This window comes from Physeter macrocephalus, chromosome 1 (assembly GCF_002837175.3).
Source record: "Physeter macrocephalus isolate SW-GA chromosome 1, ASM283717v5, whole genome shotgun sequence".
In the NCBI taxonomy this organism is placed as follows: domain Eukaryota; kingdom Metazoa; phylum Chordata; class Mammalia; order Artiodactyla; family Physeteridae; genus Physeter; species Physeter macrocephalus.
In genome coordinates, this window is record NC_041214.2 from 92628079 (window position 1) to 92655144 (window position 27066).

A 27066-nucleotide genomic window follows, 5' to 3' on the forward strand; every position below is an offset into this window, starting at 1 on the left:
AGCGAGAGGCGGAGCCGCCGGGAGCTCCCAGGTGGACTGGAGCCGGGCGGTACCTGCTCGCGGAGCTGGACGGGTCCTCCCGCCGCGCTGCGCGCAGTGAGCGGAAAGCGGGGGGATTCCTTGGAGAAGTGGTGCGTCCTGAGCCGGCCGCTGATGAAGACAGACTCAGTGTCCCTGGAGTCCCTGAGCTGAAAGGGACCGGAGACGGCCGGCATGGGCCCCGAGCTGCCCGCACCTTGGCTGCTGCTCTTCACCTGCTTCCCAGCAGGTGAGCCGTGGGAAAATGGGTCCCACCCGGGGCCCAAGGGGAGAGGAAGCCATTGTTGCCTGGCCTTGCAGAGCTGGCCACAGGCAGGACAGCGGAGGCCCGGGCCGCGCTCAGGTGGCTCTTGGCACGGGCGCCAGGAGTTGCGGGGACTGAATCGGGTTTCTGCCTGTGGGAACCTGTTGTTTTCTTCTTTTGTTAGCCTAGGCCCTTCCGAAACAGGTGCAACTAAGGAAGAAGCCCGGAGCCTCTGGGCTTCTCCTCCTGCTCTTTAGGCACTTCTTGGTCTTTAAAGCCAAACTGATAGAGGCGGAAACACTACACTTACAATTCCTAATTGTAATTCCTAATTCCCACTTCTGACCCTGGGCACTCCATCCTCAGAATTAGGACTTTGTAGCCAGCATTCATCTAGGTCAAAAGAATAATAAAAGAAGCCTTACAGACAAAAATCCCATTAGGGTATAAAACCCAATCCTTAAATCACCAGCATGATGTTTTAAAAGTTGTTCTATTTTTACAAAGAATATTGAACGCTCAACATTTTTCAAACACAATGATTATAACCAAAGGGTATATTCTTTTTTTTTTGGAATTTTATTTTTATACAGCAGGTTCTTATTAGTTATCTATTTTATACATATTGGTGTATATATGTCAATCCCAATCTCCCAATTCATCCCTCTTTCCCCCTTTGGTGTCCAGACGTTTGTTCTCTACATCTGTGTCTCTATTTCTGCCTTGCAAACCGGTTCATCTATACCATTTTTCTAGATTCTACATATATGTGTTAATGCATGATATTTGTTTTTCTCTTTCTGACTTACTTCACTCTGTATGACAGTCTCTAGGTCCATCCACGTCTCTACAAATGACCCAATTTCATTCCTTTTTATGCTGAGTAATATTCCATTGTATATATGTACCACATCTTCTTTATGTTCCCTTTTCTCCACACCCTCTTCATCATTTGTTGTTTGTAGATTTTTGATGATGCCCATTCTAACCGGTGTGAGGTGATACCTCATTGTAGTTTTGGTTTGCATTTGTCTAATAATTAGTGATGTTGAGCAGCTTTTCATGTGCCTCTTGGCCATCTGCATGTCTTCTCTGGAGAAATGTCTATTTAGGTCTTCTGCACATTTTTGGATTGGGTTGTTTGTTATTCTAATATTGAGCTGCATGAACTGTTTATATATTTTGGAGATTAATCCTTTGTCCATTGATTCGTTTGCAAATATTTTCTCCCACTCTGAGGGTTGTCTTTTCATCTTGTTTATAGTTTCCTTTGCTGTGCAAAAGCTTTTAAGTTTCATTAGGTCCCATTTGTTTATTTTTGTTTTTATTTCCATTACTCTAGGAAGTGGGTCAAAACAGATCTTGCTGTGATTTATATCAAAGAGTGTTCCGCCTATGTTTTACTCTAAGAGTTTTATAGTGTCTGGTCTTACATTTAGTCTCTAATCCATTTTGAGTTTATTTTTGTGTATGGTGTTAGGGAGTGTTCTAATTTCATTCTTTTACATGTAGCTGTCCAGTTTTCCCAGCACCACTTATTGAAGAGACTGTCTTTTCTCCATTGTATATCCTTGCCTCCTTTGTCATAGATTAGTTGACCATAAGTGTGTGGGTTTATCTCTGGGCTTTCTATCCTGTTCCATTGATCTATATTTCTGTTTTTGTGCCAGTATCATATTGTCTTGATTACTGTCGATTTGTAGTATAGTCTGAAGTCAGACTCCTGATTCTGATTTCTCCAGCTCCGTTTTTTTCCCTCAAGACTGCTTTGGCTATTCAGAGTCTTTTGTGTCTCCATACACATTTTAAGATTTTTTGTTGTAGTTCTGTAAAAAATGCCACTGGTAATTTGATAGGGATTGCACTGAATCTCTTTAATTTCTTTCATCAGTGTCATAGTTTTCGAGCACAGGTCTTTTACCTCCTTAGGTAGGTTTATTCCTAGGTATTTTATTCTTTTTGTTGCAATGGTGAATGGGATTGTTTCCTTAATTTCTCTTTCTGATCTTTCATTGTTAGTGTATAGGAATGCAAGAGATTTCTGTGCATTAATTTTGTATCCTGCAACTTTACCAAGTTCATTGATTAGCTCTAGTAGTTTTCTGGTGGCTAAAGGGTATATTCTTAAAGTAAGCAAATTGCTAAATGGACAGAGACTTCAGAAAGTGGAGCTCCAGGTGTTCATGAACCAACCATGCAGTGTGAGTAGCCAGGATACTGAGGTGGTCAAATAATACAGACTGCTGTATTTGCCTGGCATTCGTTAAATGGAAGCCTACATGCATGACACATTTTAGAAGCAAAGAATGCTGAACACGGAAAAATCCTAAGTCTGGGAAGAAATACAGTTTACATTGTGACATATACACACATATATGAGATTTATAAAATAGGAACAAAAGGTATACACACACACACACAAAACCAGTTACTATGTTGGATAAAAGAATAACAAATTAACATTAAATATTACTTTAATAATATTTTAATTCATAGAAAGTAATCCCCAAATTAACAGTATTAAATAGAAAAATCCAGTAAGTTGATTTTCTCAAGACCCACTGCAAACTGAGGTATGAACTTTGGAAAACCCTGCATTAGAACGTATTCATTTTGGTCTGTCACCTTGTTCTCTTCTGTTTCTAAAGAAAAGTCAACCCAGCTCTCTGATTAGCATCCAAGTTTCTGCAGTTGCGAAGTGTGGGTCAGTAGAGAGATTATGTCAGGTGTGGGTACTGGCTGGTTGGTGTGGGGCCTCTGATGAAGCCTCTGAGGTCAGGAAGTCCTGTGAAGTTACCACAGTCTTTATGTTTGGAGCTGTGGAGAGATGGGTTGTCAGAGGGTTTTGTGCGTGTGTAATTCTCCAAACTGTTTTTCCTTAAAAAGAAAGAAGTTTTTTATCACACAAGTGATATTTGCTTTCTTAAAACAGAGCCTTAAGGTAAGGCTAAAGTAAGTTCCTATAGCCCTTTGCATTATTGGCTAATAGCTCTGGTTACCTTCATCCAACCTCAAAGTTTATTTCTGGAATGAAAAGTTTAGATTCCGCCCCCCACCCCCCCCACTGCCAAATTCTAAAAGGTTGTGTGTTGTTTATGCTTTTGTTAAAAAGATCTTATAGATCCATGTAGCTATCAACTTATATTATTCTTTGGGAAATCAGACAGCTGACTTCTAAGGGACAAGATTCTTAGAGAGCATCTAGACCAGGAGCTTCCCCTTGGTAGTGGGGGTGAAGGTTGGGATCATACTGAAGACCTAATGACATCTTGGTCCCTGATACAGTAGATAGTAAAAAGTAGAGCTTCTCAGGTGTTGGATAGGGGACTGTCCCCTCGACTCCTCCCTTGCCCCCCACCCCCCTGCCGTGAGGCTCCCTGAAGTACCTCCCAGAACCCCACTGCTCTGCGAACACAAGTAGAAATCACTCCCAGTCCTTGTCTTCCCCTCCCAGCCAGTTTTACAGATAAGGAAATCTGTGTCCAGGGAAGTCAGGCATCTCAAGTTGACACAGTGGAGTTGGTTTGAGAACTGGGATTATGGGAACCCTGGCATCCTCACTCTTAGTCCATTGCTCTTTCACCTATTTCATACCATGGAGCAGGTTTGTTTTGTCTAATTGAATCCTGGTAGAAATGGAAATTGACTACCTCCTGGATGTATAACCAGATGTTAATTATTAAACCTCTTGCCTCAACAACAGTGCAGTGGGATGAGATGCTGGGTAATTACTGTACTGACTGCCTAAGTTTCTTTCAGCCTAATACTTTATTTCATTATTTGAAGTCCTTAAGGGAGAAATAAAATTGTGTGTTTTAAGAATTAGGAAGACTCTGATCATGTCTTGTCTTTCTCCAGTCCTCGTTTCTGGATCTTCCAATCTACAAATCTTAGGGTAAGGTGGGGTCAGAGGAAAGCATTCTACACTTTCTTCATTTCCCAAACCCAGTTAATCACCATGTGCTATTGCTTAATCCCAGCATCTTAACCATCTCCTTGCCTCTAGGCCTGCTACCTCTCTGCCTAGTTCCAACCATCCTCTACCCAGATGATAGGTTAACCTACCTGGATTAATCTTTCCCTCCTTCACTTGAGTCCTCCAAAAACCTCTACTAGATCCGCATAGTTTATATGAGTGGATTAAAGCTCTTTGGAATTCAAGGCTCACTCATTATAGCCTCACTAACATGGGCAGCCTTGTCTCCACTGCTATGAGCATGCTCCTGTACCCCCTCTCCCCCCAACATACACCCTTCTTCCTTGCTTTTTGTCTGGCCATATTGCAAATGGTTGACTTTAACCATTTGTCTTCTGTACTTTCAGAGCACTTAAAATTTGTTCCAAGGAGCTTAGCCTGTCTTGTATGAATTTATTTGTTTGTTTATTCAGCAAAGGTTTAATGCACACCACGTGCCAGACGTACTCTCAAACAAAAGCAGACACGGCTTTGGTCCCCATTGTGCTTATGGTCTAAAGGAAATACAAGCAAATGTAGAAATACAACTATCATAGGGACCATGAGAAAGAGATACAAGGTACCACAAGAGCATATAATAGATGGATTTTGCTCATTCAGGAGGCCCTCCCTGGAGAAATGATGCTTACGTTGAGAGCTGAGGGGTGATCATCCCAAACAAATGAATAGCATGTGCAAGGCTGCTGGATAGGAGCTCAGTGAGAATGAGAGGTGGCAAGAATATCACTGTGACTGAGAGGAGGAAGCCACAGGACGTGTGGTGGAAAGGAGGCTGGGGATAGGTAGGACCAGATATGCATGGCCTCATGGGTCATGGTAGAAGGCTTTGTATTTATCATAAGAACAATGGACAGCTTTTGGAGATATTTAAGGAGAAAGAGTTGGGAGACGGGTGTGGAATCCACATGGAGGAAAACCAGAGTATGTACAGGTACCAGTTAAGCTGAAGCAGTGTCCAGGCTGGAAGTGATGGTAGCTTGTGCTAGGGTGATGATGATGATGGAGAGACAGCACAAGCTAGGGTGATGGTGATGATGGAGAGACAGAGATTCCAGAAATACTTAGGAGACAAATAAACCCAATTTGATAATAGATTTTATATGGAGTGAGGAAGAAAGAGATGTCAAGGACGATTCCTAGTTTTCAGTCTTGTCCATTCACTTAGATGGGAAATAGGGAAGAAGCCCAAGTTTGTACAAAAGGAATAGGATTTAGATTTGGGGCCTGATTTAGATTCTGAAACAACCAAGAAGAGCTATGAGGAGGATTTGGACCCGTGTGTCTTCTTGGCTCTTATCGTACAGTAGTAGGATTTGTTATTCAAAGCTCTAGCAGTTTCTAAGCAATCCTGTAAAGCTTAGCCATGACCAGAGGTACCTTGCTTATCCGTTTACTTATGTATTGTTGACTTTCCCCAAGAGTATAAGTTCCAAGAGTACAGGGACCTTGTCTCTCTCATTAGCTACTTTACCCCCACCATCTGGAACAGCACCTGTCTCATAGTACATATTCAATAAATGAGTGAACGAGTGACCTCTGAAGGCCCAGGGCACACAGAAATTTGTCATTCTGGTGAGACTTATATTTGCATGTGCTCTGAGATTAGCATGTGGGGACACAGATGAGTCACTGAGTCACAGACACTGAGTGTCTGACTTTGGGAAACCCCGAGCATCTGCCTCTCAACCAGGTCTTGTTGTCCTCTACCCCTAATAACCAAAGGATATCAAATTCAAACCACCTGAGGGGCTATTTTTTTCATCTAGTAGTTTATCAAAAAAATTTTTTTTTTCTTTTTTTTTTTTTTTTTTTGCGATACGCGGGCCTCTCACTGTTGTGGCCTCTCCCGTTGCGGAGCACAGGCTCCGGACGCGCAGGCTCAGCCGCTCTGCGGCATGTGGGATCTTCCCAGACCGGGGCACGAACCCGTGTCCCCTGCATCGGCAGGCGGACTCTCAACCACTGCGCCACCAGGGAAGCCCAATCAAAAAATTTTTAAAGATTGATATTTCCCCTGTTGGAAAGATTGTGGTGAAACATGGGAGTGTCACACACTGTTGATGGGAATATAAATTTCTTTCCTGAATTATCTATTAAAATATAAAAGCCTTATCCCCTTTGACCCAGCAATCTCTCTTTGAGAAATACATCCTACTAGAATAAAAGCATGCACGTGAAGAGATACTTTATATAATATAAAGGTATTCATTTCAACAAATTATTTCAGCATTGTTTGTAATAGTGAAATATTAGAAACAACCTAAATGCCCATCATTAGAAAAATGGGTAAATTATGGGTAAATTCGCTACAGCGAATTTTCATGCAGCCACTAAAATTTAGATCTGTATATACTGAGATAGAATATAACGATATCTCATTAGTTTGAAAAAAACAAAGTTGCAGGTCAATGTACATAATATGATTAATTTAAAAAACCGTGTAGGAAAAGATGTGGAGGGTAGACACCAAATTATGGTGCCTCTGGAGAGTAGAGTTCATAGTGAGCAAGGATGAACTTTTTACTTTATACCCTTCTCTATTGTTTGAAGTTTCTTATTTATCTTATAAATAAAAAAGGAAGAAAGGGGTTTCTCTACAAAATGGTTAAAATAAATTTGTGAATGTCTTTTAAAGGGTTAAACCTCCACCATTAGGAAACTTATCCAGAAGGCAGACGGTACAATGGAAACTGTAGGATTTGGGATTTTAGAGGTATATGCTTATATCTAGTTTTGCTATTTACTAGCTGTGTGGCTTCAAACCAGTTACTTAATCTCCCTGAGGATTTTCCTCATCTATGAAATTGAGATAAAAATAAGGCTGATCTCATGGGGGTTTGCCAAGGTTAAACTACATACTGAAGCCCCCAGTACCACGCTGACCAACACTGAAGTGCTCTGTAGTTACCAGTTTCCTCCCGAGGGTCGACATAGGCTTCTGCCGCCCCAAGCCTAACAACTGTCGAGAAGCACCCCCAGACCTTTGTTAAACGTGCAATACGTAGACATAATTCCTCCCCCACCCCAACCTGCTTCTTTCTCTCCTTTTCTCCTCTCCTTGCTCTCTCCATCCCTTACTTCTTGTCGATGCATTGCCAGGCCCTCTTCCCCTTGATTCCTTTTCTGTTTGCACTGTTATCTGAGGAAATGTAACAAATACTGATGGTAAATATACTTGGGGAGATAGCTTGCCCTGACATAAACTCTGATAGGATTAAACCTGTGTACTTTTTGTTAACCTGATTAGTGGAGCAGAGGTGCCTGGGTGCCTGAAAAACAGGAATCAAGACCTTCCTTCGGAGGCACCATTAGGCCACTGCCCGTTGCTGGGAAAGACCTTGCTCTCCTCCCTGCCTGCCACTCCCTTCCAAGCAAGACCCTTCATGTGGAAAGGAGGGGAAATGCCATCCAGTCCCCTGAAAATGATTCTTAGTTTAAAAGGAAAAAAAACCTTTTGTACCTATATCCCTATATTGTATGGATAATATGTTCTAGAAACTATAAAACATCTTGCCCACTCTGATACTACACAGGGAAGACAGGCTGAATAAATAAATGTGCAAAGATCTGCATCTATTTGGGAACATATGGCATTTAGTTGTAAAGATACTCTTCTTTTTCATTGGTATATTTACCTTCCACTTCAGCGCAGGATGGTAGTCCCCACTCTGCGCAGCAGCGTAGCCTTGGAAAGTACCTCATGGCGGGAAACAGAGAATCCCCTTCTCCTTCCCTCCTTCCCATGAGCTCTGCTATCTCATCTGAAGTTACCTTTCCACCCTTACAGATCTCCCTTCCTCTTTCACAGAGACAAACTGTGAATGGGTTTGCCAGGTAAGACTCAGCTTTAAAAGCTTTTAATGCACTAACTCATTTTGCAAAGAGAAGGCAGTAATGATAGCTTACATATGTATCATTTTAATTCTTTCAGAATGCCTTTGCATGCTGTTCTCAATTGATCTCAACCTCTTGAACTGGGCAAGATAAGAACAAATGATACAAATAATAGCTACTGTTTATTGAGTGTCTATTATGTGCCAGGCTCTTTGCTAAACGCTGGACACATTTATCTCATTTAACCCTCACTATTACCCTATCAAGCACATATTGTCATCATCCCAATTTTGCATATATAGAAACAACTCTAGTTTGGAAATAACTTGTCAGGTCTTTTAGCTAGCAGGGGAGTGGAGGCAGAATTTGAGCTCAGAAAATCAGTCTCCAGAATTAACGTTTTCAGGAGAAAATTATAGACACAACTAGGCAATTAAATGGTGATGAACTGGGGAGAAGGAGATGTCACAGGATGAAGGGAATTTAAGAACAGAAAGAAAATTTTAGAATTTGAAAACCCGTAGTACCAGGTTTAAAAGAGCAAGGATGCAACCAGGACACATATAAACAGAACACTTATCTTATTGAATCTCTTCATATTTTCAGCCCAGATTCTGCTGCCCTTAGTCTCTTCTTGAAAACTTTACCTGCTTAGTAGTGTGCGTGCCCAGGGTGGTTAGTTTTACAGAGAAATTAGAGGCTAAAGGAAAAGTTAGGAGGTTTCTGCCTTTGAAATTGTCTGTCGTGCTACTTCCTCTCTCTTCCTCCCAATCTGGAAATTCCTCCTGCTTTTTGAGAGTCCAGTGCCTGACTTCTACTTGGAAAGTCAGGCTTGCCTTCTTGGGAAAGATTGGATTTGGTGTGAGCAAGACCCGAGTTCAAATCCTGAGGCTGAGAGGGCTTGGTTTATTATAGTCTATATCTACTGGTACACAGTAGATGCTGAAACCCAGAGCAACAGCTGAGAAGAAGGGAGAAGGGTTTGCTGGTTGCTCGGTACCTTTTGTCCTGAGACTCTCCCCCACTCTCCATGTGAGGGTGGGCGAGGGGTGAAGGTATGGGAGCTGTTCAGGATGCTCTAGGGCCAACAGACCCCTGGAGAGAGTGTGAGTGAGCTCAATATGGTCAGATATGTGGGAACCTGGCGTATTTCAAAGCTTGAAATTCACATAAGGCATGAAATTAAAGAGAGGATAAAAGAGAAATACCAGGCAACAAAGCCAGTGCTGACGTTGGTAAAGGAGAGTCAAGTCACCCCACGTGTGGTTTGTCCATAACAAGAGCATTCATGGAAAAGAAGCTGAGTGAGCATTTGGTAACGAAGGTGATCACCCTTGTCCCCATTCTTCTGCCTCAGGGTGTCAGATTCAGCCATCTTCAAAGCTACCCCAGAGCAACTTCTGGCTCCAACCAAATACCCTCTCTGACTCCCAGCAAACCTGCACTACCCCCCTGCAGATATTCCACCTCTATACAAATAATGTTGAGTGGAGTCCTTTGAAGAAACTGTCATTTGTATTGAATTACCATTCAGCAAAATAAAGAACATGTAGCTTATTAATCACGGTATTAGAGTAACTGCTGCCCGTTGTATATTAATTATTGCTCACGTAGCCTGGCCCCATGCTCTGATTATTTGCAAGCTATTGAATACCAAACATCTTCCTTTATTTAAAGAATAGCCAGGTAGAGTGGCAAGAGACTGCTCAGGGGTAGAATCTTGGCTCCAACCCCCTTAGAAAATGAATGACCAGAGACAAGCCACTTGCCTTATCCAATCCTAGATTTGCTGTGTATGCACCGGCACAACTTGTTTCCTCCCAGGGCTCATATTTAGGGAGTAAAAGAAAATATTTGAAAGTGCTTTGTGAACCTAAGATTTTGTTTACACCACAAATCAATGTTTTTCTCTCTATTCCAATCCATGCATGTTACTGAACAAAATAAGCTAGTGTTGACAGTGCCATCCTATTCATTGTCAAATCTTACCTGTAGCTGCTTCTGGTACTAGTTAAAGCTGTGTTGGGTAAAAGCTCCAAGGCCTACTTCAGGTCAGTTCTGGAAAAAAACAAAGAGGTGGTGAAGGTGGAGAAGCAAAAATAAAAAATCAGATTATGAAATAATCCTTGTTAGCCTTGAGATACTGGTCATTAGCTCTTCCATTCTGATTGGACTTATTTCCAGGAATCCTACAGCTGGTGGAGACAGCAGCTATTTCCCCCAAACTCCTCGAGGCTTATTTTCAAAATGATGTTCTTTTTCCATTCGCAACTAAATAAGGAAGTCATCCATCTTCCTAAAAACATTACTTTCACCTTATTACTCTTCTTCAGGAAAACCTTCAGTGATTATCCATTAACTGGAAATAGACTCTGGAGTGCAATTTATGCTCCACCCCATCTCCCCACTTCCTACTCCCCACCACCAGCTCACCTTATTTATCCTCTGTCTATAAAGCCAGAGGCACCAGCTGGGTTGGTTCCCTCCAGGTTCTCCAAGGAACCGCCCCTTCCTGATAAGGGCCTTTGCTCACTCCTTTCTTCCATCCTGACACAATGAGTCTCTCTGCCCTCTCCCTATTTTTCACGTACCATCTTAATCCTACTTGGGTTTTAGGGTCTAGCTTAAATCTCTTCCTTCTGCGATGCTTCCCACGCAGAGGTCTCCCCCACACTGATGCAGACCCTCTCTCTACCATGGCTGTCACTGGCACATCCTCATTACAGCCCTGCCCTGGAGATGGCTCAGGTCATTTCTGGGGACCAGAGCCTGTCCCAAGCAATATTCTGCTACCTCTCTGTGGACATGAGAAAAGTGGCTGCTGGTGGCCATCATAAACCATGGTGGCTGTCTTATGAGGGTTGTATCCAGAAGGCGAGGCAGGACCCAGAACCATGTGGCTCTGGCCATTGAGCCAGGCCCATCCAGCTGCTCTATAATGGGGGTGACTGTATTTATTTTGTTTATGGGAGTAACTCAGTCAAAATGAAGGTAGCTCTACCTGAGAACTCTATTGGAGGGACTCCCAGCTTGAACCCCTTTCTCCTTGGCCCTCATAATTAGGGAAAAAAGGAAAAAGACTCATACTGTGTCACTAACATGGCAGCATATATGCCAGCACCTTGCCAGGTACCATGCCAAGTGCCAGGAGTGGGTTATCTCATTGCATTCTTGCAAGGACCTGATTAGGTTAGTACTGTTATAATCTCCATTCATAGCTGAGGAAACACAAGCTCAGAGAGAGTAAATAACTTGTCCAATGTCCAAGTGAGTAGTACAGTTTGATTTGAACCCAGTTGTATCTGAGTCCAAAGCCTGGGTTTACTTTAGCTAGTCTACACCAGTGGTTCTCAAAGTATGGTACCCATCAAAGTAGTATCAGCTTCTCCTGGAAATTTGTTAAAAATATAAGTTCTTGGGTGCCACCCAAGTCCTACTGAATTAGAAACTCCTGCTGACAGTGGTCTGGGCTGTCTCGAGTCCTCCTGGTGGTGTATGCTCAAGTTTGAAAACTACTGCTCTACACTAAACCTCCTATGAGAAGGCTCCTATAACTTGGCCTAAAATCCATATTGACATAGGAACATTTGAAGATACTGGTTATGTGTGGACTTCTGACCATGTCAGAGTCCCACCTGACATTTCTGTGCCACCTGGTTCCTCATCAACACACACTTGGAGCTTTCAGTATATCTGTAGATTTGGAGGGTAAGGGGAGAAAGTTTTTAAAAAGTAAAAAGAAAAATTGTTAGTTCCTTCAAGTCTTTCTTGATAAAATTTCTCACAGTCTGATCATTTTTGTTTTTTTTTTTTATGCTTATGTCGACCAGTTGAACTGCCAATTTTCACTGGTCATTCATTCCATCATTTATTCAACAAACATTTGTTGGGTGCCAAGGAGGTGACAGGCACAGTATGAGGCTATTGTGTTTGAACAGTGAGTCAGAGGCAAACCCAGTCGGCCTTCTCAGAGCCTATAGTAGACAGGCCATCCCCAGAAGTGTGAAATGCTCTGCCTGGGGGTAGGATGAGGCACTTTGGGAAAACAGAGGAAGGCCCCTCTCCCAGACTTGTAGTCAGAGGAGGCTTCTTGAGGAGGTAAGGGTGCAGCTGAAGACCTAAGAAATAAATAGTACTTAGCCTGGTGAAGGGAGTGGAGTGGCAGCTGGTGATGTGGAAGAGTGCTCCAGCCAAGAGATGTACATGTGGGAGGACCTGGGGAAGACAGCAGTCCTAGCACGGGAAGGACTGAGGCAAGTCCAGAGTGGCTGAAGCCCCGAGCGTGGGTGGGCATGAAGGGAGATGAGACCACAGAGAAAGGCTGAAGGCAGACGTGACTGGCCTCCTAGGCCAGGGTACAGAGGTTGAACTTTATCCTTAGGGAAATGGGAAAACATTTTAAGAAGAGAAGTGACATGAAAAGTTATATATATTAGCAAAGGCACTCCAGTACATACATGGCCTTCTTTTAATATCGTTTCTTTATCATTGTTGGATGTGTTGTCACTCCCTACGGACTGGGAGCAACTTGGGAGTCATGGTTTTTGCTCTTTTTCTCCTCCATCTCCTCCAGGGTGTCTGTGCAGTTCCCGTGCCAACCCTGCCCAGGCTAAGTAAGAACACAGACAGCTTGTGAGCTGCTCCCAACCAGTCAGGCGGTGTGTTTGCTTGTGTGCAATGCTTTTATTGCCCCATGAATAGAAGTAGGTCACCCCTTAGAGACCTACCTAAGGTCTGCCTTCAGCATTGTCTCCTGCTCTTGGCTGCAGGGTGTGTGTCCTTGCTGGTGACAGTCCAGCACACGGAGCGCTATGTCACCCTGTTTGCCTCCGTCGTTCTCAAATGTGACTACACCACCTCTGCCCAGCTCCAAGATGTGGTGGTGACGTGGCGCTTCAAGTCCTTCTGCAAGGACCCCATCTTTGATTACTACTCTGCATGTGAGTGCCCTCCTCCCTACCCCCTGCTCTCCCGGAGTCCTTCTGTGAAGTACCGCCATTAGGGTGTAGGAATTATTTAGGATCACAAATACTTATAGTGAGAAGAAGCCAGAAAGATCACTTAATACTGTCCCCTTGTTTTACAGATAAACAAATGGAGGCCAGGTAGATGAAATAACTTATTCAGGGTCACATAATATTTATTTATTTTAAAATTTATGTCTTGCCTTTATTCTAAAATAAATTAAGGCAGCTTAGACATTAAGTAAAAGGCAGAGCAAGTCGTGACTCCTAGTTCATTCCTGGTTGCCCACCCATGCGCTAAGATGAGGATATAGGTCTGCCTCTCATCACCCCCACCTCCTCCGAATGCAGACAAGAAGACTCCTACCCGCCCCCCAATGACGCACGAGGAGTGGTCACTTGTGAGCCTCCTGCCCACTGCCACACTCCCTTCTAGAGCCAGCCTTCCTGGTGGACTGTCAGTCCTCTGTGGACTAAACACTCTTAGTGCTGGAGAGCTCCCTGGACACAGGCAGCCTGTTCATTGTTGGACATCCCTGAGTGCTGTGCAGCTCTCCCCAAGCTTAGCCAAGTCCTGCCTCTCAGTAACAGCTGCCCTACTCACGTCAGTCCTGCTGTCTGGAACCAAAGCTCTTCCCTAGCTGCCCACCTCTGCCTCTCTCAAGAAACAGAGAAACCCTGATTCCCTACCACCAGCCTGGGACAATTAACCGTTAGAAATTTGGAGAATAGAAGTAGGTACCCTGCTCACAGGAAGGAACTGAGCTTCCTGAGATGAGGAAAAGCCAGGGGAGACATCAGCTTACCTTTTACCATCAGCCCTAATATCTTACAATATGAACTCCAAAACCTGTCTGAGCCACCCACGGAGCCTGACATTGTCCCCCAAACACCCCTCTCTAAATTGAGGCATTGTTTCCTGGGGGTTACTCTTAAAATGCCTGCATTAAGTGGGAAGGTAGGAGGGACCGGCTAGTAGGCATTTATCATCAGCAGATTTAACAGCTCTCAAAACTTTTATTGGAAGGGCAGGTGGGTGAAGCATATGGGAGCAGATTCTGGGGTGACTTTGAAAATGAGGCAAGGGAAACTGGGGTGGGATATGGGGATGCAGTCAGGATTTGGAAATGATGGCCTATTAGAGGGGTCTGGAGTCTTGCTGCTCAAAGTGTGAGTCATTGGTGTCACCTGGGAGCTCATTAGAAATGCAGAATCTCAGATCCCCACTCCAGAATCAGAATCTTCATGGGGATGCATAGGCTCAGGAAAAACTGAGAACATTCATTGCTCCAGAAACCACTAAGGGCACCTTTCTTCGTGGGGATTCCCCACGGCTGTGTGACTTAGGTGTGTCCTCTTTCCCCAGCATACCAGGCGGCTTTATCCCTGGGCCAGGACCCATCCAATGACTGCAATGACAGCCAGCGGGAGGTTCGCATCGTGGCCCAGAGGCGGGGGCAGAACGAGCCTGTGCTGGGGGTGGATTACCGGCAGCGCAAGATCACCATCCAGAACCGTGAGTGTGAAGGCATCAGGGAACTGGGGGTGGAGAGGTGTGTAGACCAGGCCCAGAGGTCTGAGTCATTGTGGGGATTTCCCTTTTTTTCTGCTGCCTGATGGTCTACTTGGTCACTTTCATTTTTTGATGAAAGTGCCAAATACACAGAATGTGCTACACCATCTGAAGTCATTACCCTGGAAGTTGGACTCAGGCAAGAAGACATCCTACAGCTTTGGCTACAGGTCAGGGAGTGGGTGATTTCCGTTGCTTTTCCAAGATGCAGGTCTAACGTGTGGCTTAGGCTCCCTTGATTCCTTCCACAAATTGCTCTCAGGGCCTGCTCGAACCCCAGGCCCCTGAGTTCCCCTCTGGCTACGTCTGTTGCCCAAATCTAAGGAAACAGGGGTTTCCAAGTAGGTGGCCACCTTAGACCCTCACCCTCCATTGGTAGAGGAAAGAGCATTGTGCTTAGAATCAAAAGACAGGGTGGGTGCCCCCATGCTCCCACTCCCTCGCTTAGTGACCAGCAGCAGATCCATTCTTTTCTCTGGCCTCTGTTGCCACATCAGAAAGATGGGCATAATGGCCTCTGTCTCCCCACACCAAAGTGAGTATCAAATGTGATATCTCAGAGCTATGTCTAAAGCATATGCATTCTTTGTGGGAGTACAGGGAGTAGTGGTGAGCCCCGACTCTGGAGTCAGACTCAGGTGTAGGTCCCCGTTCTGCACTTACAGGGTGTGTGAACTTGGGCAAGTCCCTTCCATTTTTTTTAGCCTCAACTTCTGTAAGATGGGACTTGCCGTAGCACGTATCTCATGGAGAGTTGTCAGGATTAAGTGAGATAATACGTATAAAGCACTTAGCAAACATTAAGTGTGCGGTAAACTTCAATTATGATCACTCAACACACTTTTGAATGGATGGGTCGGCGCCCCACATTCCTGTCTTGTAATCCAGGACTGCTGCAATGGATTGTTGGCACAGAATTCAGAGCGTATTTCAATGAGCTTTATGTGCAGTGTTAAATAAATACTGGCTGGTTAAAAGTGAAAATAAAAAAGTGGGAGAATACACCTAGAAGGCCACTCAGGGTACTCTTAGCAACAATGTGAGGAAATCAGTGAATATTCTATGACTGTTGAGGTAGATCAAGCCAGTTTAAAAATTGCTTCCACCTTTGTGTATAATACTTTGGCTATACTACATAAGTCTGATCCATTTACATTCAACCTCAGACCTTCCCGAGTCAACCCTTGAATGCTCAGCCTTAGGGAACATCTGTCCTTTCCCAGTTTCTAGGTGCATCCTCAGAGGTTCAGGGTGACTCTGCTTCCTCCAGAGCCCACAAAATTAGCTCCGATCTGACCCCAAAGTTTAAAGTCTCCTTTACAGTTTTTGAAGGATGAAAGTGCCATATGGGATAGTCCCTGATTTCCCGTCTTTTTTCTAATTTTGAGCAGCACTGTCTACTACTTCCCCTCCCAACCACATTTGGGTCAAACTCTGCCTCCTTCTTACTCCCATGGGAAAGCGGTATTTCCCCTTGGTTTTAATTTTTAACCCCAGGCTTGTTGTGACTTCTTGGAGCCCTTGTTTTCCGACACTTTTATGCCTGTGTTTGCATCATTTGAGAAGACCCTGTCAAATCAGTCCTTGGATCATTTAAAATATTAACATATCTGAATGTCCTCATTACTCTGACATCCCTGAAATAATCCTTATGTCTCTAATAAGATTGGGGCGGATTTATAACACACATTAACCTTGGAGGGGGAATTTCTTCCTAAGCACTTTCACCATTCTTCCAAGTCTGGGGCAAGCTTGTTTCTGGGAAAGGCAGTGGGTTTGGAAAATCATGGGGTAGGAAAAAACCATAGGGATTGACGTAGAAAGAGAAGGAAACAGAAGTCGAAGTTAGCTCCAATGGTGCGTGACCTTGCATGTTTGTTTCATTTCCTCAGTAGATATTTCTTGACAAAGAGGTAATAAAGAATTGCAGCTACGACTGGCAACTGAGCAGGAGCAAGTCTATAACTGAGGTCTTTAAGAATTTGAAGGTGTCCTCTGGTACTTACTGTGGCTGAAGTAGCAGGGACGTGGGAGCTGCCCTGATGCCTTTGACTGGACTTTAAGCCCTTTGAGGACAGAGATAGGTCTTTGTTTGACCTTCCACAGAATCTGATATAGTGCTGGACCCACAAAAGGTCTTTAGTGAACATTTGTTGCATTTACTTAATGTGAACATAACATTCACCTATCTTAATGGGGTAGATGCTTGGTGCTCATGAAAACTGAAATTCTTTGCTTGAGTAACCTTTACTCTGAAAATATTGGCATTTCATTCTTACTTATTATTCAAGTTCATCTCACCTGTCCTTTCAAGATTCAGAAGTATGTGTTTCCAGCTTGTGAGGAATCCAGGCTGTGGAGTTTTCCACCCAGTTAGGAGAGGACAGTAGAGCTTGGTGGTTAAGGGCACCAGCTTTGGGGCAGAGACATGAGTTTGAACCTACCTCTGTTACCTCTCTCTGTTCTAGCTTCCTCTAGTCTTAGTTTCCTCATCTGAAATGCAGCTAATAATCCTACCCACTATATCAGGATTAAGTTTGATTGCAAGTAAGCAAAAGCCCAAAATATTAGTGACTTAAACAATAAAGAAGTTTATTTCCTCTCATGTATAAATTTGGAGGTAGACAGACCAGAACTAGTGTGGTGGGTCTGTTCCATTATGTCCTCAGGGACCCAGGTTCCCTCCAGCTCACCAAGAATGTCATCTCCTTCCTCATGGTCCAAGATGGCAGCCATCACATTGCTTTCCAGATAACAGAGTTGAAGAAGAAAGGGGCAAAGAAGTTCCTAAACTGTTTTTAATAAAGTTCCTGGGAGCCATCATGTGACACTTCTCCTTATATTGTGTCCACCAGAACTGAGTCACATGTCCATGTCCATCTGTAAATGAGGATGGGAAATAGTGATTTTATTCTGGATGGCCATGTACATGACTAAAACTTCTGTGATCATGAGAGAAGGGGAGAATAGACATTGGGAGATAGCCGGTAATCTCTGCCTCACCCACTTAGGTGAGGTGATGTAAATGGTGAAGTAAATGAGGTGATGTATCCAAAATCCTTTCAAGGTACCTAGTAGGGCTCAATGAATGGTAAGTTCTGCTACCTTTATATTGTTTGGAGAAAGAAGAGAGTCTCAAACGAAGGAATTGAGGCCTTTCTCTGAACTATGAGAGGCCCTCTTGGGATGTGGAAGTACAATGCTGGGGACTTGAAGCGACCATAGATCAGATCCCTCTCCTTTAACCACTGGCACCTTCCCCTCCCCTGTTGCAGGAGCAGATCTTGTGATTAATGAAGTGATGTGGTGGGACCATGGAGTGTATTATTGCACCATTGAGGCTCCAGGGGACACGTCAGGAGACCCAGATAAGGAAGTGAAGCTCATTGTCCTGCGTAAGTGCTCCTGGAGCTTTCTATTCAGCCACCCCACTGTGACACTTTTACATACAGAAAAGAAAGAAAAACAGAAGCAAGCAAGCCTAGGTTATTGTTGTCGGTAGACTTTTTTTTTTTTTTTTTTTTTTGCCTGTATATTGCTCAGCCTTAACCTATAGGTCAAGAGCTGTGTTGATCAGACCTCTACAATGTTACAACCTGAAGCATAAACCTGCATATTTAGTTCAATCCCTGCTCGGCTTCTCTCCTGCAGACTGGCTGACAGTGATCTTCATCATCCTGGGAGCCCTCCTCCTGCTCCTGCTGATTGGAGTGTGCTGGTGCCAGTGCTGTCCTCAGTACTGCTGCTGCTACCTCCGCTGCCCCTGCTGTCCCACCCGCTGCTGCTGCCCCGAGGAAGGTGAGAGGGGACGGACGAGCAGTGGGGTGAGGTGGTGCAGGAGCCTAGTGCCCCAGACAGATCAATTTCATATGCCCAGGTCAAAACCTTGGGTTCTTCCAGGTTCTCCTCCATGCCCTTCTCCCGTCAGAGGCTCAGAGGTCTTTGGCCTCAGCCCAGGAAATTATGATCAGGGAAGCTATGGAGCCAAGTGGGAGGACTTCTGCCTGTTCACCTCCTAGCCTGCCTAAGGCCTCGTTCAGGTGTCTCTGTCTACATATCAGCGGCCCCGATGTGCCTGTGCTCCAGTATTTGCTCCCAGCACTGACCTTGCTTGGACACGAGGTGGCTGGAGGGAGTGATTTGCATAGAGCCGTGAGAGAGAAGGCCACTTCTCAAAGATGACTTGAAAAGAACAGATGAGAAGAGAGAGGTGTTGGAGCAGGGGTTCTCAAACTTAAGAATCTCCTGGGAGGCCTCCATCTCCAGAGTTTCTGATTTAATCGGTCTTGGGTGGCCCTGAGAATTTATATTTCTCAAAAGTTCACAGGTGATGCAATGCTGCCAGTCTGGGGGCCACACTTTGAGAGCCTCATTTTTAGACAAAGGAAAGAGGGGGCAGAAGAAGATCTTGCTCTAATGTGATCTTTCTTTGGGCTTAAGTTTGACCTTTTAAAACAGAATTGTGACATGCTGTAAAAAATTTGGTGAAGGCAAAAGAAAAAGAATTATTCTACAAAGATCTTTCCTTACTAAAGAGATGGAATCAACAGCTTTAAATGGAAGTTTTTTTGTTTTTGAAGTAACATTTCCTTTTCCTGATGATATAAGTAAAGTATTACATTTTAGAAAATTTGAAATGTAGGAAAATGAAAAGACTAATCTAAGCACCCAGATATAACCACTCTTATCATTTTGGTCCATTTGAAAGGAAAACTTTTAAAAGAAAAAAATAAGAAATTGGCTGTTAAGACAGAAACAAAACCTAATCTACAAGGTCAAGAAGGTCAACGGTCTGAGTCTAGTTTCAGGCCTATGTTCTGAGGTTGCTGTCTTACAGGAAAAGAGAACTAACTTTTATTGGATGTCTGGTGTGTGTGGGCCCTTTGCATATATTTCCCTTTTGAATCCTCACAACCCTAGAAGGCAGGTATCATCATTATTTAACAATGAGGAGACTGAAGGTCAGAGGAGTCACACAGCTGGTAAGTAGCAGAAGTAGTGCAGCATTGTATTCAAGCTCATCTGACTTATGAGCGCCTGAATTTCCCACGAGAGAGGCTGCCACGACCTATCTGTGTAGATCACTATGGGATTGGCTGAGATACCAATGAACTCCTTCAAGAGAAGAAAAATAGCAGAGAACTCAATATTGGGCTACGGAGCTCCCTACCTTTCAGAGGCCTCTGGGAGAGACGCCACGTAGAAGTCACTGCCACTGGAGCGGTAATATGCAGACTGAGATGAGAGAAACTCTCCCAAGATACTTTCTTGGAATCCCTAGGTCTGTGAGGTACTCAAAACAGTCAGGGCTAGGGACCCAGTCAGCAAAAGCGATAAATGTATCCACTGTCAGTAAGCTGATAAACAGGTTCTGGGAGAAAGTGGTTTCTCCTAAGTGGTTAGAGGTCATTTAGAAGAACTGGTAAAATAAAGAAATGTGGGCCACAAATAAAGATCCCTGAACTTGAGCAGATGAGATCACTTTCAAAGTGAGTCACCTGGGGAGTCTGTCCTGAGAAATTTGGTGATAAGAGGAGATTACATGGAGGGGGCAGGAGTAGTCAAGAAAAGCTCTTGGGTGGGGAAGAGGGTGTATGTGATCGTTGATTTTTTTTAGAATAAGGTAACCCTAAGCATATTTGTAGGCAGAGAACCAAGGCCAACAGAAAGAGAGTGAAGGGAAGCATTGTGAAGTGAGGTGATAACTGAGAAGGGATGGAGCCAGTGGGAGAGACATCAGGCTTACAGTGAAAGGATTACCTTTAGAGAGAAAAAGAAAAGGAAGCCTGCCCTCTGAAGAGAGAGAGGAAGTTGTTAACACCTAGAAGATGACTAAAGTGTAAGGGAAGGAGCTGAGGGAGCGAGCTCACACCAGCCTGTCTCGATTTCAGCACATCAAAATTCTAGATGCAAAAGGCAGCTTCGAGAACGATGCCAGCGATTATTGAGCTTCCGAGACCACAGCCCACCTCCCCAACCTGCTCCTACTTTCCAGTGAGAGTTAATAGAGGACCAGAGAGGAGAAAAAGGAAAATGACACCAAAGTTTAGTAATCCTTGGTAATTCACTTAGTACTAGTAAACAACCTACAGTAGAACTTAAAGATGAAAGTTATTGACGCTGAACCTTATTTTTTTTCCGTGGGAACTGGAGAGACAACTTCCATCCCTAGATTGGTTGTTGACCCTCCTCCCCACAGAACCCCTAGGCGCACCCTGCAGTGGGCTATAGGCCACACGGAGAATCTCTGATCTATGCCACCCACCTCCTCATCCCCTCAGCTGAGGGAAGTGAGGCCTAGAGAGACTTTTCCACAATTACCCACAGCTTGTTAGTGATGAGCCCTGGACTAGACTAGGTCTCTTGATTCCAGGGCTGGTTCCTCTTCCTCAACAAAGACACATCATTAGCTGAAAGTTCATAGGAAGGGGAAGACATGAGAAGTTTAAACTGCTGCTCTGGAGGAGGGAAGCAGGGTCGCTAGATCAGTCAAGGAGATCTACGCACATTGGGAGAAGGGCTATATGAGGTCAGTTGCCTGACTGTGCAGCCAGTGTGGGCCCAGGAAGCATTGACTGGTGGTTCCCTAAAGCTGAAATGGCAAGAGTTCAAGGGGCATGAGATTCTAGGATGCTCCTAAGGATGTCAGTGAAAGGACTGCCAGTCAAGTTGGTATACTGTGTATACTGCCAGTATATGTATAAAAAAAAGGAATGTGTGACCATGGGTCAGAGAGGGCGAAGAACACACGGTAAGAGCAGGGAGGGGGTGGTAAGGAATGGTAAGAAGTTGGAGGTCCTCAGGGGCACGATGGGTGATGCACACAGAGGATGCTGGCTGTAGGTCTCTGCAGGAGGGGAGGTGTTGAGTGTTATTTTTGCCACAAAAGGGTCATCTTAAAGAACATGCCCTGGGTTTTCCTCAGAAATGAGGATGAATATGCTTTTGGTGGTTTAGTCTCCAAATGTGTACTTTTTGTCTTCTATGAGATCTAAGGTGAAAGAAGCGACTTATTTTAACAATTTATTGTAACAGTGAGAGCCATGAGCTATTGACTGTCATGTATTAGGCATTTCGTGTGCATTACCTCATTTAACTTCAACAACTTTGTGAAGTAGGTATTATTATCCCCAGCTCAGATATGAGGAGATTGGGCTCAGACACTCTGGAAACTTGCTCAAAATTACACAGCTAATATATGCTGGGATTCAAGTTGAAGTCCACGTGACCCTCAAAGCCTGTGTTTAAGGAAACCTATCCCTGAGGACCATAATTCTCAGAATGTTGAGAATCCACAATAGTCAACTCCACTTCGACTCCCTGCATTAAAATCAGAGAGCTTGTTGAAAACATGGATTTTCTTACCTTGTATTATACTGAAGGTCAGTCTGGGAGCAGGATCCAGGAGTCTGTATATATAACTAGCACGTTAAAGGTGACCAAGGCAGACTTTACACCACTGAGGTTCAGAGATAACTTATTAGGAGTCTTGAAGCTTTGTTAATTTCTCCATGTTTCTTATTTTATTGCCTGATTCCCCATTAGATGAGCAATAGAAACCCCTGATAGTCTAGACTTCCCCATGGATCTGTTTCCAGGGACAAGACGGCAAGGGAGAAGCTCAGAGGCTGTATTTTTCCACTCCCATCTCATCAGTTCCCGTGCATCAGGGAAGGGAGGGACCCTGGGAAAAAGTCTGTGGCAGCTAAGAAGGGAGCAGGTGGTTTAATCTTGGGAATATGTAAAAATTTGACAGGAAAGCATGTGGAGGATCTGGAAGGGTCTCTAGGGAGTCATCTCTGCAGGGGGTCCCATTAATTAAAAAGTCATTTGGGGAGCAAGGAGTTAAGCCCAACTCTCCTTTTCCCTCCTATTGAATTGGAGGAGTTGAAGAAGGAAGTGGCCCAAAGGGGGAATGGTACCATCTGGAGGAAACCAAGATTCAGTCAGAGGGGCAGGGGGTGGGTAGGGTTGTTCCCAATGGAATCAGATGTCCCCAGGCCTTGGAAGCAGAGGTTAGTCTGAAGTGGGTTTTGAATGAATGGTGTGGTGCTGAGTGGAGAGAAATAAAGTGAGGCACTACCACTAGAGAAGGGGTTTTTTGTTTTTAGGTTGTTTTTTTTTTTTTTGCTTTATCACATAAATAAAGGAGTCTGGGGACTCTGTGGTTTGGCAGAAAGAGTACAGGCTTGAGTGGCAGACAGACACCGGGTCACATGCTGTCTCTGCCAGTCACCAGCTGTGGGACATTGGGCTGGGGAGGTAACCTCTGTAAGCCTAACTTCCTCATCTGATTCTCATATTAAGAGATTCCTCTGAGGATTAGTTAGCTCATGTAAAGTGACTGGCGCATATTAAGGAGGGCATTGTGTATGCTGAAGATGCCATGTATAGGGAGCTGGGGGAGGCATCTGTTAGCAAGAGGGAGAGGAAAGTGCTGAGCAAGTGAACCTATCTTTAGCGGGTCTGGAGTGCTGTCCTTTGGCATGAAGATGTGGCAGCTGGTTGAGCTGCTCTAAGTTTGCATCTGATTTCCTCCATGCTGGGCTGTAACTCACCATCAGGGCTGGGGCTCCAAACATTTTTGGGGGGCTTGGCTGAAACCACTTCCTATTGTGCTGGAAGTTGGTTTCATACTAGAGCCATTGGGTAGCCTTCCTGATGGCCCTTTAGCTGCTGGCCTCAGCAAATCCCCCAACCTATGCAGCTGGGTCCAGAATGCCTGTCTTCTACCTCTTCCTACTGTAGTAAGAGGAAGCCTCTGGCAGAGCCCTGCTGCTTTAGGGGTGGCCACAGGGCTTGGGGAACCCAGGAGGAGGTGAGTGCCAGGCTGGAAGGCACTTTCTGCACTTAAGCACACAAGTACATTTCCTACATGCATGGATAGCCAGGGAGCTTGGGAGACATGTGCACTTGGTCACAATTACCTCAAAATAGAAATTCATGAACAAAAACAACTAGATGCGTTTGTTTTTAATTTGTACTTGCTGTGGGTTGTGTGCTTCAGACCAGCTGCACCTAAGGGACTGGAGAAACATTTCTATGGATCCCTTGTGCTGCTTTTTTCTATTATTTTCTTTGCCCTGAAAGGAAATGGTATTTCCCTTCTCCCTTCTCTGCCTCTACCCCACCCATTAGAGATTCCCCCTACTTAGGGAAAACCCCAATACTTAATAAAGTGAGGAGAAGAGTAGAAAGGATCCACTTCAACTTTTTTGCATTCTCTGCCTTCTTCCCCCTGGTTTTCTCCCACCCAGGGCTGGCATTACCAGCTAGAAACGTTCTTCAGTCCCTCTACCTTTACCAGTAATTCTGCCCATTGACCTCAGCACCTGCGTCCTTCTCTTTTTCCACTCTGAGCAGGCAGTCCTCCCAAGCAGCCCCTGACTAACAGCCTCCTCTAAGCCCTTTGCATCTGTACCTTCTATATTTGGCCTATGGCCTGAAATTTCATTGCCTGCTAATACCTATGTATCTACCTATACATTTTAGGTGACCTTGGAAATGGGCAGAACAATGAAATGTTTTCAAGACTAGGAAGTCAGGTTTTAAGATTATATTTCCTAGTGTGCAGGAGTTGCAGTGTAGGCTAGGGAATTTATTCCCAGCTCCTTGCCAAAGGAATAGTTGATTCACTACTTCCCTTAACTCTTATTCCCATGCGAGAGAGGTCACAATAAACTTCGAAGAGAGAAAGTGGCCTCTTGGCAAGGCTGCTAGGTGGAGAGAAGTGAAGTGGGAGGTGTGGGCCTTGCCCTGGCTGAGGGTCTGCATTTCTCCTTTTCCCCCTGCAGCCCTGGCCCACCACCGCAACACGAAGCAGGCTCAGGCCCTAGGCCCTCAGATGATCGAAAAACCCCTGTACTGGGGGGCGGACAGGAGCTCCCAGTTTTCATCTTATCCAATGAATCCACTGCTGCAGCGAGGTAAACCTTGCCAGAGATTTGGGGTGGGAGAGGGTAAAGGGGAAGGGTAGGAGCATGGGCTGCAATGGGGCCTTCATGACCAATATGGTGGACATCTTTACGACTGAGGATGGGAGGGGGTAGATGCAAGCTAATAAGGTGGCACTTTGGTGCCCTGATTCTGAGGAGCGTGTTTTGGACCAGCAGTTCTGCATGTTCTTTTCCTTATTTTCAATCAGATTTGTCCCTGCGATCCAGCCTCCCAGAGGTGCCATTGACCCAGACCACCACTCACCCTCCCATCACCAACGGTGTCCTAGAGTATTTGGAGAAAGAGCTGCGGAACCTCAACCCAGCCCAGCCTCTGCCGGCTGACCTCCAAGGCAGATCTGTCCATCCCCGCAGCATGCTGTCCTCCCTGGGCTCCGAGATCGTGGAACGCAGAATCATCCACCTGCCTGCGTTGGTCAGAGACCTGCCCTCTCTGCAGAGGACCAGCAACTCCTCCCGCCAGCAGTGGCTCCCCCCGCCTCCCCCCGGACCCTGGGATCTGAGGGAGGGGAGAAGGCAACACCGCTACTCTGATTTCCAGCAGGAGCACCGGGACCGGGAGCCTCAGCGCTGGGCGTTGGAGCAGAGGGAGCTGGGCCGACTGCGGAGCGGGAGGCACCGCGGCTCCAGGCAGCGCGGCTCACCCACGCCCTGGTCAGATAGGGACAGCCTCAGCGACGGCCCCTCGTCCAGCGAGGCCCGCTGGCCGCCCAACCGCCCCCCTCTCCGGAGCCGCTTCCTAGAGAGAGCCCGCGGGCCCAGCCCCCGGGGCAGCGCCCAGGGACACCAGAGGCGCCGGCACCGCAGCTACTCCCCTCCCCTGCCCTCCGGCCTCAGTTCCTGGAGCTCCGAGGAGGAGGAGGAGAAGGAGAGGCAGCCCCGGAATTGGGGGCCCCGCCGCCGCCGCTGCCGCTCGCGCTCCCCAAACTGGCCTGAGGAGAAGCCACCCAGCTACCGCTCGCTGGATGTCACCCCAGGCAAGAATGGCAGGAAAAAAGGGAGTGTGGAGAGGCGCTCGGTGAGCCTGGGGCTTCCTGCTGAGGGTCGGGCGTGGGCAGAAAGGACCCTTCAGCCAGGCTGACACGGGCCACCTCACCTGCCGCCGCGGAGGGTCCCTCATCTCTGTTTTGCCCCGCTGGCCCTCTCGGCGTGGTGAGACCCCTCTTGCAGAGCTGGAAGGGACCAGTGAGTGCCAAGAGCAGGGGAGGGACTCCGGGCGTGATGCTTAAGAGGGCCTTCTCACTCTCGGTCTGGCTCCAGCCCTCATCACAGTCCCCTGAGGCCAGTCGGGCCGGGTCCCCCCATTTCACGGGTGAGGAAACGAAGCTCAAAATAATTAAGCGCTTTGTCAGTAGTGGAGCTAGAACTCCAGCACAGGCTAAGGCTTTACTTCCTGTCATAGCTGCCTTGCTTTACTTAGCAACAATTTCCATACCCCAAATTAGAACCGTGGGCCTGACAGGACATTTGTGCCACTTCTGGGTGCTGCAAGTCAGTGTGCAAGGGCCTGAGACCCACCCCCAACCCCTCCGGAAAGTATCGTTAAAGTGATTTAGGGAAACAAAAACAAAACAAACCCCCCAAAAAACCCTGATATCCCAAATATGGGTCAAAACTTTAGGACTCTGTGAACAGGCAAGGTGCCAATGGAAAGGGGCACAACGAGGGATGCAGGCTTTTTACGCCTCTGAATATAGACCTTTTTTCTCCTTTAAGATGTGACTTTAAAATATCATCTTATAATTAATATACCCTAATGATAATACTCCTTCTGTGTTGTCACTTTGCAAAGTTATGCTGGCTGTTGCTCAGAAATATTCATGAACTCATGAATATGAGTTGGTTCCTCAGAACCAACCTACAGGCTACCCACAAAAATCTATTTCTTTATTTGACTAAAATCCTTTTTCCGTTTTGCTTCTGTTGAGATAAAGGGATATGTAGTAGGTTGTGAGGGAAGTTCCCAGAGTAGAGGGATGTTAGAGGAACAAGAATTTTAGTATCTCACGCACTTTGAAGGATACAACTCTCATTTAGAAATGCAAGTTCTGCTGTGACTTGTTTTAAAACCAATCATCTGCATAGTGTGTACAAAGAAACAGGCACCTTATGAGAGCCCCAGTGCTGGTCTTTCTAGGGAAGAAACTTGGTGAAAGAGTGATTTGTGAGGAAGGTAGCAAAAGCCCGCAGGCATTTCTGAAATAATCAATGGCAATTATATTCTCACAGATGTCCCATGAGAGAGGCAAAGACCAGTAATAATGAAACTTAGTAGTATCCTTAGTAAGTGGTACTGAGCTATGGACATTTATGCAACATCTCATTTAATCCTTTCAACACCCTGTGAGGTTTGTACTATTATGTTCGTTTTACGGTGGATACAACTCTTTCTTCCATGTTACCAGTAAGAAAATTACACCCTGAAAGAAAATACAGAATCAGTCAGAGCCAGGACAACCACTGTTACTTTGGTCATATGA

The 27066-nt window shown here is 45.4% G+C and overlaps 2 protein-coding genes across 2 annotated transcripts in view; one reads left to right on the forward strand and one right to left on the reverse strand.

Moving 5' to 3' along the window:
• The first annotated feature begins 213 nt into the window (after positions 1-213).
• Positions 214-25667, forward strand: ILDR1 (immunoglobulin like domain containing receptor 1). Its single transcript, XM_028495021.2, has 7 exons — positions 214-268; positions 12863-13033; positions 14424-14573; positions 17906-18025; positions 18282-18428; positions 24425-24556; positions 24775-25667. Exons 1-7 carry the CDS (start codon positions 214-216, stop codon positions 25665-25667), a joined length of 1668 nt encoding a protein of 555 aa, XP_028350822.2.
• Positions 2996-27066, reverse strand: part of SLC15A2 (solute carrier family 15 member 2) — a 98221-nt gene continuing 74150 nt past the window's right edge. The window contains exons 25-26 of the transcript XR_008617413.1: positions 10083-10151; positions 2996-3100 (exon numbers count right to left, since the gene is read on the reverse strand). The gene's annotated coding sequence lies outside the window, so the exon portion shown is untranslated. The remainder of the gene's footprint in view (positions 3101-10082; positions 10152-27066) is intronic.